At 45.9% G+C, this 12,841-nt stretch overlaps 1 protein-coding gene across 1 annotated transcript in view; it reads right to left on the bottom strand.

Moving 5' to 3' along the window:
• Window positions 1-12,841, bottom strand: part of PLXNA4 (plexin A4) — a 583,803-nt gene that overhangs the window by 295,218 nt on the left and 275,744 nt on the right. Inside the window, exon 4 of the mRNA XM_067534998.1 lies at window positions 10,077-10,208. Within this exon, the coding sequence (XP_067391099.1) occupies window positions 10,077-10,208 (132 nt within the window). The remainder of the gene's footprint in view (window positions 1-10,076; window positions 10,209-12,841) is intronic.

Here is a 12,841-nt window from a genome sequence, read left to right on the forward strand (position 1 = left end):
TATCTTTTTACTGAAGCAAAATAGGCATTAAACACCTCAGCCTTCTTGATTTAATCAGTTATTAGCTCTCAATCCCTGCTAAGTAGAAGACCTATAATTTTCCTTGTCTTTCTCTTGCTTCTAATGTATTTATTAAAGCTCTTATTACCTTTTACGTCCTTTGCTAGGTGTAACTCATTTTGTGTCTTAGCAGATGGCAGAAGGGGGAAAGAAGTGGAGATGAATCACTCACATCCCCTCAGAAAACAGGAGTTCCTTGATGGTCCATTCCTTATCTGACCCTCAGTTCCCTTAAAACCATCATGACGTTTTCCCTCCACTCACACACTATCTATGTAGCAATCTGGTCCTCGACTTTGTACAATATGAGAACCTCATAATCATTAATGGAATTCATTCCCACATCTGTAAGCTAAGGGAGTATCTTTTGTCCACTTTACAGATGGGGAACTGACACAAAGAGAGAGAGTTGCCCAAGGCCACACAAGAAGTTTGTGACAGAGACAGGAAAAAAACACAGATCTCCTGAGTCCCAGTCTGGTCCTTTAACCACAAGAACAGCCTTCCTTTCAATACATCAAGTATGATAATACCAGATCTATGAATAAATAGAGAACTTCAATCCAGCACCTTTCCTCAGCACCAAATTTGCTTGAAAAAGCATTCCCATGGCAACAAAAAGAGCCATATCCATGCAAAAAAAGGCTATAGAAGAGACCACCAAACACAGTGATGAAATGCCAAACAGAAATGCTGCCTGGCAGGACTGGGCAGAGAGAAACATGACATATCAGCTGGAATCTCTTCTCCTCCTCTGGATAGGACATGCTATGCATCTCAGCTCCCTCTCCCTGCTGCCCATGGCACCCTTACTCATCCCATCCAGGATCCTAAATGGAGCAGGCAGCGCAGCACAGCCCAGGGAACACTGAAGCAATGGCTGCTCCTTCGATGTCTGCACGTTAGCAGTTGAAGAGTTAAAACAGGGCTAAATTATGACTGTTTGCCATAATATGCATTGTGCTGATAAAGAAATTATTTCAAGAGAGTCAGCAGCTCAATATGCTGCCGTTTTGCCTTTGGGCCAGAGAGCTTTTATCATTCTTGGCTGAGAAATACAAGCAGGCTTGATCCCTCCCTTCCTCTCTCTCTCTCTCTCTCCCCCCCCCCCAACCCCCTCTCCATCTTAGCACTAGGCCAGTGTGGTGCTGACTCTGTCATTTCTTTGAGGGGATCCACCTGATCTTATTTAACAGATACTTAATGAGGCAAAGGGGAAGACAGAGTTAGCACTTAAAGTATTGCTAAGCATTATGGGTGGGACTGTTAGGGACAGAAGAAAAGAGTCAGAGATAACACAAATCACATCAAACCTTTGCTGAAAACTGGGACCAAACTCAAACCATTTCCCAGCTACTGAAAATCTTTCACCTCCAACCTCCTTGTCTATTGTTTCTGGCATGGGCTGGGAGCAGAGGTACAGGATTACAGAAGAGCGTGACAGAACCACCTTTCCCTCCAGTCCTTCCTTGTGTATCATTTAGAGATTGGCTGGAACCTGTAAGTAATGCTTTTTCAGTTAGCCTAAGTAACTCCATTTTGTCTAGCTGTCCGCAAATAACCCAGGATTGTAGAAGGGCCCTGTTATCAGCTAAAGAAGAACCGCCCTGCCAGATCCGGATAGTTCCAGTTAGCAGGCAAAGTAAAGTATCAGCAAAATTAAAACAATGAACTAGTATAGGGACCAATCATCTCGTGTGAAATAGTCTTATCTTCTTCTTGTAGCCTTGTAGGTTGCCAAGTATGCTTATGTAGGTTAAGCTACTGCACATGGGTGTCTTCTGTTTTATGCTTGTATAAAATGTAGTAACAATTATTTTTCAGGGTCTTTGTTCACTTGCTGCCTGTGGCTATGTGACTGACCTTCTGCAGAATAAAATCTTGGAGACTGCCCGGATTCCTGTGTGGGTTCCTTATCTATGCAGGGCAACGAACCAGACTGAAATTTCTCAGCACAAACCACAAAGTTCCAATCTGGATCTGAACTCTCCCGAGTGGTAGGTATGCCTGGAGTTAGGGTATTATAGCCCATCACTGATATTATTATTAAATACTCATATAGTGCAGAGGACATGACATTTTATACAAGATGTAAAAGACTGGGCCCTGCTCAAAACAGCTTACCAGATAATGCAGTCACGCCCCACACATAGCAATGCCAAGTCTTTGGATTTTATCACGAGCCTTGTGATATTTGATATTTTTCTTAAAACAGCAGCTCCCAGAGTCATGGGATAATAGGAAAATCTCAGCTTTCGTTTTTAAAACAAGTACATTTCTAAGCATTGTGGCTGTGGAGAAGAACGGGGAAATGTGATCCGAGTGTAACCTAAGGGCTCAAACCAGAAGGCAAATAAAAAAAAATCCAATTAAAAAAAACTCATGATTTTTAAGCCAATCTTGTTATTTCTGGGCATTGACTCATGATTTTTGAACAGGTGGGATTAGCAATACTATTGAGGACACATATATGGAATAACTCAGACACTTCAAACTTTCCACGTTGTTGAAATTAATTGAAATTTTATGCATAGGCTATATTTGAAGAAACTAATGAATGAAGAAATTAAAGGCTATAAACTGGCACAGATCAACACCTCAGTGAACTCAAGTGCAGGCCACTGTGACATCAGAAGTTACCCAAACAATCATCATCTCATCCTCTACACAGTTAATTTGGATGCAGCAATTCTATTGGTTGTAATGACTCAGTCCTTGGGCTCCCCGCAGTAACTGACCTTGCTCTGCTCTGCAGCCCCTTTTGTACTAGCCTGCTGGGCCCTGACTGGCTGCTTTATGCAGCCTCTCTCCAATTGGCTGCTTCCTGCACAGCTTCTCTAGGCTGGTTAGAGGAATTCACCGCCCCTACTGCTTTCTGGGATGGAGTGTGGTAGGCCCACAAGGCCTCCATTAATCCCTTCCACTTGAGTGGGGGGGCAAACATCCCATCACAAGGGGGAAAAACGCTCTCAATTGTCTAGTCATATTACAGGTTACTTTTGGCAACAGTAAGTAAAAATTCTCAGAATGCAGTTTTTGCCATCCATTAGTGTTCAAAAATCATGAATCAATTCCCTTCCCCAAATCACGAGACTGACTCAAAAATCATGATTTTTTAACATTAATAAGTGTAGGGTTTTTGGTTTTGCCTTCTGGGTTTTGAACCCTTAAGATTCATGTTTTCTAGCCCTTCTCTGGGAAATTGAGGACTAGAAATATAATTTCTGTTGAAAAAGAAAGCTGAGAATATCATGTGATCACATGACTCCAGGAGCTGGGGGCTTTACAAAACATACCGAATATTGTGAGACTCACAAGAGTCAGCAATACTGACTAGGATCCCAACATTGCAAGCTACTCCATGCAGACAGCCCCTGCAAAACACCCTGTACGCAATTTCTGAGCAGGGGTCCACCCATGGCAAACAACTTATAGGATAAGGGCCTTAATGTGGAAGGAGAAAGGAAGGCAGTGAAAGGGCTTGAGGAAGTGGGGTGAGATGGCTGGAAGTGGGAGAAGAAAGGGGAGAGGTGTAAGAGATCCTGTGAGCCTCATTCTCCACAGCCTGCTATGGCTACCATTCTGGTGTGAAAGCATTTTACGCCCACTTTGCACAGACATAAATGATTGCACAAGGCAGTGCAGAATCAGGACATGTGTGTGGGAGGTGTGTGTGTGTGTATGTGAGAGAGAGACTGACTCTGGTACCGAAATTCCAGTAACCGCAGGGGAATGTCTCTACACACTGAAATTGCTGATAAAAACCTGCCAAACTGATGGGGGAGTTGGAGAAGGGGGAAGTGTCATCAAGACAGATAAGTGAGGAAATGACACCTCTGAGCAACAGCTTTCCTGTCAGCACCTCACAACGCCTCCCATTCACTAAGAAGCAGCCATCCCGATCATAAGTCACTTGGTGCCCTTTGTGAATCCTTAGACTAAATGGCAGATTTCATGATAAATCATGACAGATCTGCCATACACACCAATCCTACCCACTCTAGGGACAGGGACTTGAAACATATGTTTTCACTGCTTTATTATACAGCTGCACTTTGGCAAAATAAGGAAGCCTTTGCATGGCTCTCTTTTTGATTTTTTTTTATTATAAATCTCTCTCTCAATCTCTCTCTCTCTGTATATATATATTTATTTATACAGAGTGGAGCCTTCTACTGCATCCCGTTCCTAAGCACACAGGTGCATCGGACAGTGCCGACAAGTCATGTCTGAGCGTACAGAGGAGCTGCTTGCAAGGAACATGATGGTATTGGTCACAGAAGGCAGGCTTGGAGCCACGCCCGCTCTTCACTTTGAATCTAGGCAGCACATGGCACTGTTGTCATTTAGCCATGGGTAGCTGGCTCAGGATGAAAATTGCCATCTACCTCCTCACACCCCCTCAAAACTCAACCATACACTGCAAACAATGGCAATTATGGGCTGTGATTGCGCATTTGCATACTGGTGGGGCCTTTTCCTTTAAAAAATAAAAGGGAGCATTGTCTAATAGTCAGAAGAAGGGGCTGGGAATCAGGACTCTCGGGGCTGGTTTATATTGGGAGTATTTTATACAAGTGAAGCTACACTGATGTGAGTCCCGGGGAATGGGACAACATATCTCCACTCGGGGCTGCAGGGGACGAGTATCTCCCTTAGGTCTCATGCCCAGCTCTGCCACGGACACTGGCAGGATGTGGGAGGATGGAATCCATGACCTACTAGGACTAACGTCTATTTTTTTTTTAAGCTTTGCAGTTCACCTTTAACCACAGAATCACACCATCAGCAAGCAAAGGTAGAATCTTCCACAAGGTGAGGAAGTCCAAGCCGTAAGACACAGGCTCTGCTGAATGACCGGCTATCATTTGCCACTTCTTTGTAGATCCTGAACTGCTTTAAGCTCCTAAATAGTAAGACCCTGTTTTTAAAAGGAGTTTTTATCCTAAAGGATCCCAAAGTGTTTTATATGGAGAAGAATCATTTCATGAACCAATGATATGCTGCTGCCCCTGGGATGTAAAGGTTGAGCATCCTGGACCCAATCCTGCAAAGCGCTTTGACGTGACAGCCGAAGTTTTTGGACCCGTCTTCCACCTTATTCACAGGAAGAAATCTCACCCCCCGTTTGTGCACAGGCCCAAAGACACCAGGAGCACTTGTGGGCACAACCCATGCAGTTTATATGCTGCACAATTAATGGTATCATGGAAAACTCTGTGAAAAACAAATACCATTCGCAGCTATAGGAATTGCTCTCAGCCCTCCCTAACCCTCTCTCCATCCAGCCCCTGCAAATGCTAATTCATTTCAGCACCTAGAAGAGAGAGCATATAGAGAGTGCATCCTTATTGTCGGAGTAGTTATGCTGTCATCAGCACTGCCTGCTGCTTTACAGATAGCATCAGGGACAGGCAATGGCTTATGTTGCTTTGAATGTTTCACAAAATCAGATCATATGTAAAATAAAAACACACTGTATCCTATTGGCCGTCCTTGATAGCTTGGCCGTCCTCAGTGTTGTAAGACAGGGAGAGTGGTCTAGTTCAGGAGTTCTCAACCGTTTGCTTTCAGAGGCCCTCCGCCAACATGCTGTAAAAACTCTACAGCCCTGAGGTGGGGGCAGAGGAAGCTCTGGGCTTCAGCCGCAGGCAAGGAGTGGTGGGGGGTTCTGGGTTTCTGTCCCATGGGGTGGCTTCTGCTGGGGCTTGGGACTCTGGGTTTGGGGATTCAGCCCCACGGGACACTGGGGCTTGGGGATTCAGCCCCATGGGGCTGAGGTCTCGGGGTTCCAAACTTCAGCCAATGGGTGCCGGGGCTCCGAGCAGCCCTGCTCAGTGCCCCCCCTAAAATGGCTCGCAGATCCTCTAGTGGGCTGTGGACCCTCAACTGAGAACCACTGCTCTAGTAGATACAGTTATGGGCTAGGTCTCCTAGGTCCTGTTCCCAGACCTACCACCACCTCATGTCCCTAAACAGCTCACTTCACCTTGTGCTCCAGTTCAGCCATCTGTCAAACAGGTCTGGCAGTACTGTCATGAGCTGGGCAGCAGAGCTGGGCAACATTTCAGCAACATTGTCTTCAAAATGTCAAAGCTTGACAAAAAATGAGAAAAAATCTTGACGAGACATTGCAACCCATGTGATGCATCGTTAAACAATTACAACTGATGGGTACCACATCCTGAAAGAAAGCTTCCCCGAACCCCCTCTTCTGGCCTTCAAACAACCCCACAGCCTCCCCAAGCTCATCATCAGAAGCCAGCTCCCCAGAGAACAGGAGCCACCAACTCAAAGAGGCACCAGACCCTGTCAGAACAGATGAAAAACCCATACACATATCTCCACTGCTACAATGATCAATAACCCCCCACAACGCACCTTTCAGCATCCCTGGGTCCTATACATGCCTATCACAACGTGGCGTACCTCATTCAGTGCACTAAATGCCCCAAGAACAACTATGTGGGGGAAATGAGACAATCACTATGGTCTCAAATGAACTCACACAGAAAAAAGATAAAAGGAACAGAACCCAGGTCTCCTGAATCACCCACTAGACCACACTGTCTCCCAAAGCACCATGAGGTCGTGCTCTAAAGAAGCAACATGATACCAAAGTGGGTGTGACCAAAAGAAGCCCTGTATTGACACCCTACACACTACTGTAATAGTCTTTGTATAAAATATGCCTTGTGAGGTATCATTTGCAAACTAATAACTTGCTGGTCACAGAGAAATGTGTGTAGCAACATTATATATAAAGTTATGAATTCCCCCTGTATGATGTGGTTAGCACATGTTCAAACACATACAGCCCTGACTAGGCAAAAGTTGTTAAAAAGGCCTTTCTTAAACAAAGGAATGTGGGTTTACCTCAATTTTCGTATAAGGAGTCAACAGAGAGGAGGTAACCAGTTTCACAAAGAAAATGAACAAGCTGATGCCATTAGCCAGGTGTCACCAAAGTTGACTGGCAATCACCTGTCAAGTGGCTATACCTTGTCAACGAAGCAGGGGCAGGAAGAGATCGATCTGAATTTTAGGAAGCAACGATATGGAACCTTCCTCCATGAGACTCCATGACTCCGTCCTCATAGCTGGAAAGAATTTTATCTAGGGATAACACTCAGGAAAATGTATTTCAAATGGTGACTGGACTATAAAAGTGAGGGGGCAAAAACACCCCAGGTTACCTCTCTCTCTCTCTCTCACCTAAGAAAACAAAGGAACCACTCTTTGGACGTCAGGGGAGATTCTGACCTGAGAATTTGATCAGCCCTGTTGCTAGGAACGTGTGGGACCTTGAACCAAGTCTAGCTTAAGTTTTAGCTACTAGAAAGCATTTTATCTTTATTTCTCTGTAACCATCTCTGACTTGAACACCTTACTTTGGTTGTCCGTCATACTCAACGATGACTGTGTCGGAGGGACATTTAGCACTTGTTAGCTCAGCCATGAGAAGCGAGTCCAGCATTTGAAATAAAGCTTCCGTGACATTTGGGGCAGGAGAAATGTACTCACTTAAAATCTCTCTCTTTGTAGTTAAATAAACTTGTTTTATTTTTTAATCAAAACGAATCCAGCGCTGTGTTTAAACTGAACTGTTTGGGTAACTCCAGTTAAAGTAGCAAACTGTTGCATATGGACAACCTACAGGGTAATAAACCTTTAATATCTGAACTGCCCAGGTGAGGGCTGGACAGTGCGGAACACGTGCTTTGGGGAAAATCCGGGATTGGGAGCATGTTGGGGGCACCCTGCAAGTAATAACCGAGGCTGGAGGAAACCAGAGTGTGACTGGAGTGTTGCTGAGAAGCTGCTGGGATCAGAGCAGCTGTGCCATGGCTGCAGCTAAACACAGACACTCTGTGTCTAATCTACACACAGTTAGACTGTGAGCAGTCCAGGCTGGGTGTTACAACAGCAAAGCACTGTGAGGCACCCAGGAGTATGGGGCAAGGGTGACAACCTCTCACTGGTCTGGATTGCACCCTGGAATGGGTTCTGATCAGGTCTGGTGGCATCGCCTGCCACCCACATTACAGCCAAAGAGTCTTTGCTAACAGGTGCCTGCAGCGGCAGCAAGGAGCGGCTGAACCACAGCATTCCATCGCCGCAAACCGCAGGGCAATGGGTGAAAGCAACCTCAGCTCTGTCCCAGCATCTCCCTTCATGAGCTATGGCTTGTGGCCTCATGAATGAAGATAAATGTATGAAGTGGCTGCTCCCTTCCACATCTGAGGTATAAATATTCATAGCCCAGGAAGAGGGCAGAGAATACAGGAGGCCTCAAAAAGACACAAAACATTTTAAAGAGAAATGACTGAAGCAGAAAAGTGAGTCATAAATACCCTGCGAAGTATAACTATGCCGAGCCAGGAGAGATATGGGCAGCCAGCCGACACACCTGAGCTGCTGCCTTCTGGCAGCGTGCCACTGCTGTTTGTACACTGCACCGCAGCTCTACTTATGGGGTGCATGAGAGCTGAGAAAGCACCCCACCTAGCCCTTTAAATGGTCCCTTCCCCTCCCACACCTCCACTGGTCAGGCTCCCTAGCAAAGGTAGAGGCAGCTTATAATGTAACCCACTGGTCAGTGTGCGTCACAGAGCCCTCAGGGCCCAATACACAAAGAATCTGAGTGTCTTACAGCACCAGCTATGGTGGCTTGGCTGTTTCGCTCAAGCAGTTGCAGTTCAGGATGTCTCTAGTTCAAGCCCCAGTTTGTGGGCCAAGCTAGTGGCTCCCATATAAAGAGGACTTGCTTGCAAGGCAAGTGGATGTGAGGCTGCTAGAGCTGGAGTGAGGCAGGAGAAAAGAAAGAAAGAGCTGAAAAGGACCAGAGGGTCACCTCCCTCCTGGAAGCCGTTGGCTATTGGTGCATACAGAGTGACCCTGGGACTGGGTAAGGGCTAAGGATATGCTTTGCCTGACTTCGGAGTGGCTGGGAGTGCAGACTTGGGCAGGGGAGACCGAAAAGAATTCCACTGAGTGGAAAGCAATAGCAAAGCAAGTTCTACTCAAAGGGACCTGCATCCCCCAGGTGACTGGCAATGGACTAGAGTGCCCCTCAGGCGGCTGATTTACAGATGGTTGTCATGTTAGCATCTGCTCAATGAAATGAGTCAATGGGTCCCAGAACACAGACAGCCATATCCCCATGGGCACTGGTGGGCACCTTGCTGCCAGTCTCCAGTCCAACTAAGAGACATCTAGTTGCAAGTAGGGCATGCACATTCCTTTACCACACCAACGTACCAATGATAAGTTTCCCCTCTCTCATGCCTTCTAGCTGGTGATCTCAAAGCACTTTACAAGCCTGCATGACTCCTATGATTGTGATTGGTTAAGCACCTGTCTTAAGCTATGGGCGCAATAGAAAACTTCATACAAACTCCCCACCTCCAAAACCTCATGATGCACAATGGACTTTAAGAGCTCTGGGAAAATAGTGTCGTGTCCAGGCACCAAACATAAACCCCTAGAACTCTTAACAACTATACACCTCAGCAGCCTGTGATCTCCCACATCCATCAAGGCAAGCCGTCTCCATAGGCCTGGAAGGGAACGTAGTTGGAAGCAGGTGGAGTTCTTACCCTGGATGTCAAATTGTCCCCTTCCAGAAGTTTAACTTTATTGGTACTTTAAATTACAACACAACATAAACTTCAGCTTAAAGTTTTGCTTCCAACTTTGGCTTGTCCTGAGATTTCCCACACAGGACCGCTTTGTCCCAGACTCTAGTTTCCTCTGCCTGAGAGAGGTTCCAACCCCTTTTATATTCTGGTTGGAATCAAATGAACTTACCTGCTAGTATAATTCCATGCTGCACCTGCACCTTCAGTGGCAACCCACTACACATATCGATTCAATCGTTTCTAAGCACAACATATCACAAGATGCTCCCTGAAGCATAAGCATCTCTGCATTTGCTGCTTCAGACATTCAGGTGCTAGTCAGCTAGCCACAGACTAAAGGCTTTTAAAACATCCCAAACATACTGGGAGGCTTACCTGCTTCTCAGACATGATGTACAGGTGCTCGTGATCCACTGAAAAGGCCATGTCCCGTAATATGGGGCCGGTGTCCACCACCTGCACAATCTCATACTCCAGGGCGCTATTGGTGGGGCCATCTACGCGGATCTGCAAAGCAAGGACAATCAGAGAGAGAGAACATGAGTGTCTTCCCTTTCTGGCACAGTGTTTACAAGTCAATCAGTAGGCTATGCATTAGTAGCCCTCTCCACCTAGGCAACAGACCACTTCAAGGACAGCTGCCACCATAGCCCAACATTGCTAGTTCTTTTTCTTACATTCTCAACCAAAGGCGAATGCTAGCAGCCAATCCTTGCAGGGTGTGTGGACATCCTAGAGAGATGGACAATGTATGTGACAATCTATCAGGATGACCCTAGGTACATTTCACCCCACACAATGTTCCCAGCTGTGGTGCTTGCACAGAGGTGCAGATTTAAAGGTAAAAGAACACTTTTGTAAATTTCCTTTTGGGTTACATGTGGAACTTCTCCAAGTAAACTAATATTTCTGCTTCAGCCAGCAGGTGGCACTACAGGAAATTGCTGACTTTGGGTTTCGTGGGATAGTCTATACAACACATGCAACAGATGTTCCTCCATCCATATGTGCTATCCAGACCCCAAAGTGAGAGTACTGCACAGGAGAGGCAAGGGCAGGGTTGCCCACAGACTCCCTCCTTGTGGCATGGTTCCTACTGCTGAACAAGACACTGCGATAAGACCCTTTAACCCCACTGGGCTGTCATTTCCAACTCTATATTGCGATGCAGGTCCAGGCACAAACCCACATCTGCTTAGAAACTCCTCCAGCAAACACACACACACACTGCCCACAACCCTCTTCCAATACACGCACACCTCCGCCCACCACCCACCCACAAATGCACATAGACCATTCCTCATATGCACACGACAATGTCCATGCCCACCCATAACCCAGTAAGTGCTTATCCAGACTGGAGAGGAGATGGAACTGCACAAACCATAGAGTCCCAGCCACAAGGTTTAGATCCAGGGCACTCTCTATTTGGATGGGCTGGTCCTGCCTGCTCCCTACCTACGTGCTCATGTTGGGCCCATCACCCATTACCGCATCAGTGATGGACAATACAGTGCCATTGTCTTAAAAGGGTGAACGGGGACATAGTGACACAAAAGTCATAATACAAGGAGACAGCATCCCAACTCAAATGTTATAATCTGACAATTTTGTCTGGGGGGAGAGGGGAAAGTTTTAAAAGTGGCCATCATAGGGATGTGGGAACCCCACCCGGGAATTCAGGACCCAATCTCTCTCAAGAAGCAGATGGGTGAGGCTGGATGTGTGGGGATGGATATTCGAGACCAAACCAAGTATCAAAACAAAAGTGACCCTGTAATAATGGCAGCTTCTTACTCAACCGATCTGTTCTGCGTACGTGTTCAGTATCAGAGCTGTGGGCAAGATGTTTTCACTTCTCCTGTTTGCACTGTAGGCCCAAAAGAACTATGGGAAGGTGAGCTGCATCATCACCTCCTTCTGCATCGTCAACGTATTATTGCCCCCTGGACAAATCCACTGGGCCATTGAGGGCATGTCCTACAAATCCTTCATTACTGATGATGATACATGGGAAGAAAAGAACTCCAATGGAGTTCGCAGGGCTAACTGTTTAGAAAAGGTGTTCAGATACCATTATTATTATTGTCAACATTTATATGGTGTAGGACTTAGAGCTCAACTAGGTCAAGGCCCCATTGTGCTAGGTGCTGTACAAACATATTGATAATGACAACTCTGGCCCAAAAGACCTTACATTCTAAAAGACATGTTGCATCAAGTGGGTGAGACAAACAAATGGGTCAGGATGGGAGCAAAGGGGGCAACAAAAATAACAGGAGGCATGCAATTCACTCACAGCAATGGGTCCCATGTAAGAACCTAGACAGATACCTAGAAAGGCAGGCAGCTTTTTCCTTGTCAACAGAGCACATCTGATATAGAAATTACCTACCACAAACATGGCATCCTGTGATGCCAGTCTCCTAACAGAATAGAATATCCCTTATGATTTATGGATGTCACTGATTTTAGGAACACTGGAATTGCCATAAGGGATCAGATCCATGGTTCATTTACTTCAGTCTTCTACATCTGACATGGGTTAAGCAGATGCTTCTGAGGAAGGTGCAAGAAACTCCACAGTAGGCAGATGTGGGGTAATCTGCCCACCACGCCCAAGAAAGTCTTAAACCTGGAAGCAGGAGGTTTTAGATTCCTCCCAACATAACATTAACTATGATAACTCTGCAAAGTCTTGCTATCCAGATAAATGTCCAATCCCTCTTTGAATATTATTAGTTTATTCTCGGCCTCAATGGCATCCTGTGGCAGTGAGTTCCACAGTCTAATTCCTCGTGTGAAAAAAATATTTTCTTTTATGTTTTGAATTTGCTGCCATTTGATTTCACAGGATCTTCCATTCTCCAATAACCAAAAGCTATAGGACCTTTTGCCAGCCAAGCCAAAGGGCTGGCAAACCTGAAAGCCCCATCCACTGCTTCTCCCCTGCATGGTGACTCAGGAGGAGTAATGGGCTCTTCCGGGAAAGACGGAAGGCAAAGCCCAGTGTGAATATGATAGCGGATGAATGAACTCGTGTTCTCAATTTGCTGCTGACTAAAGCAGACCTAGGGCTACCAGGACTTAATGATGCAAGTCAGTCACTTTCCATCTCCCACGCTCTCTCTCAGATGAGT

The sequence above is a fragment of the Emydura macquarii genome, unplaced genomic scaffold (assembly GCF_026122565.2).
Source record: "Emydura macquarii macquarii isolate MOO-44397 ecotype Brisbane River unplaced genomic scaffold, CSIRO-AGI_Emac_v2 contig_3470, whole genome shotgun sequence".
NCBI lineage: Eukaryota > Metazoa > Chordata > Testudines > Chelidae > Emydura > Emydura macquarii.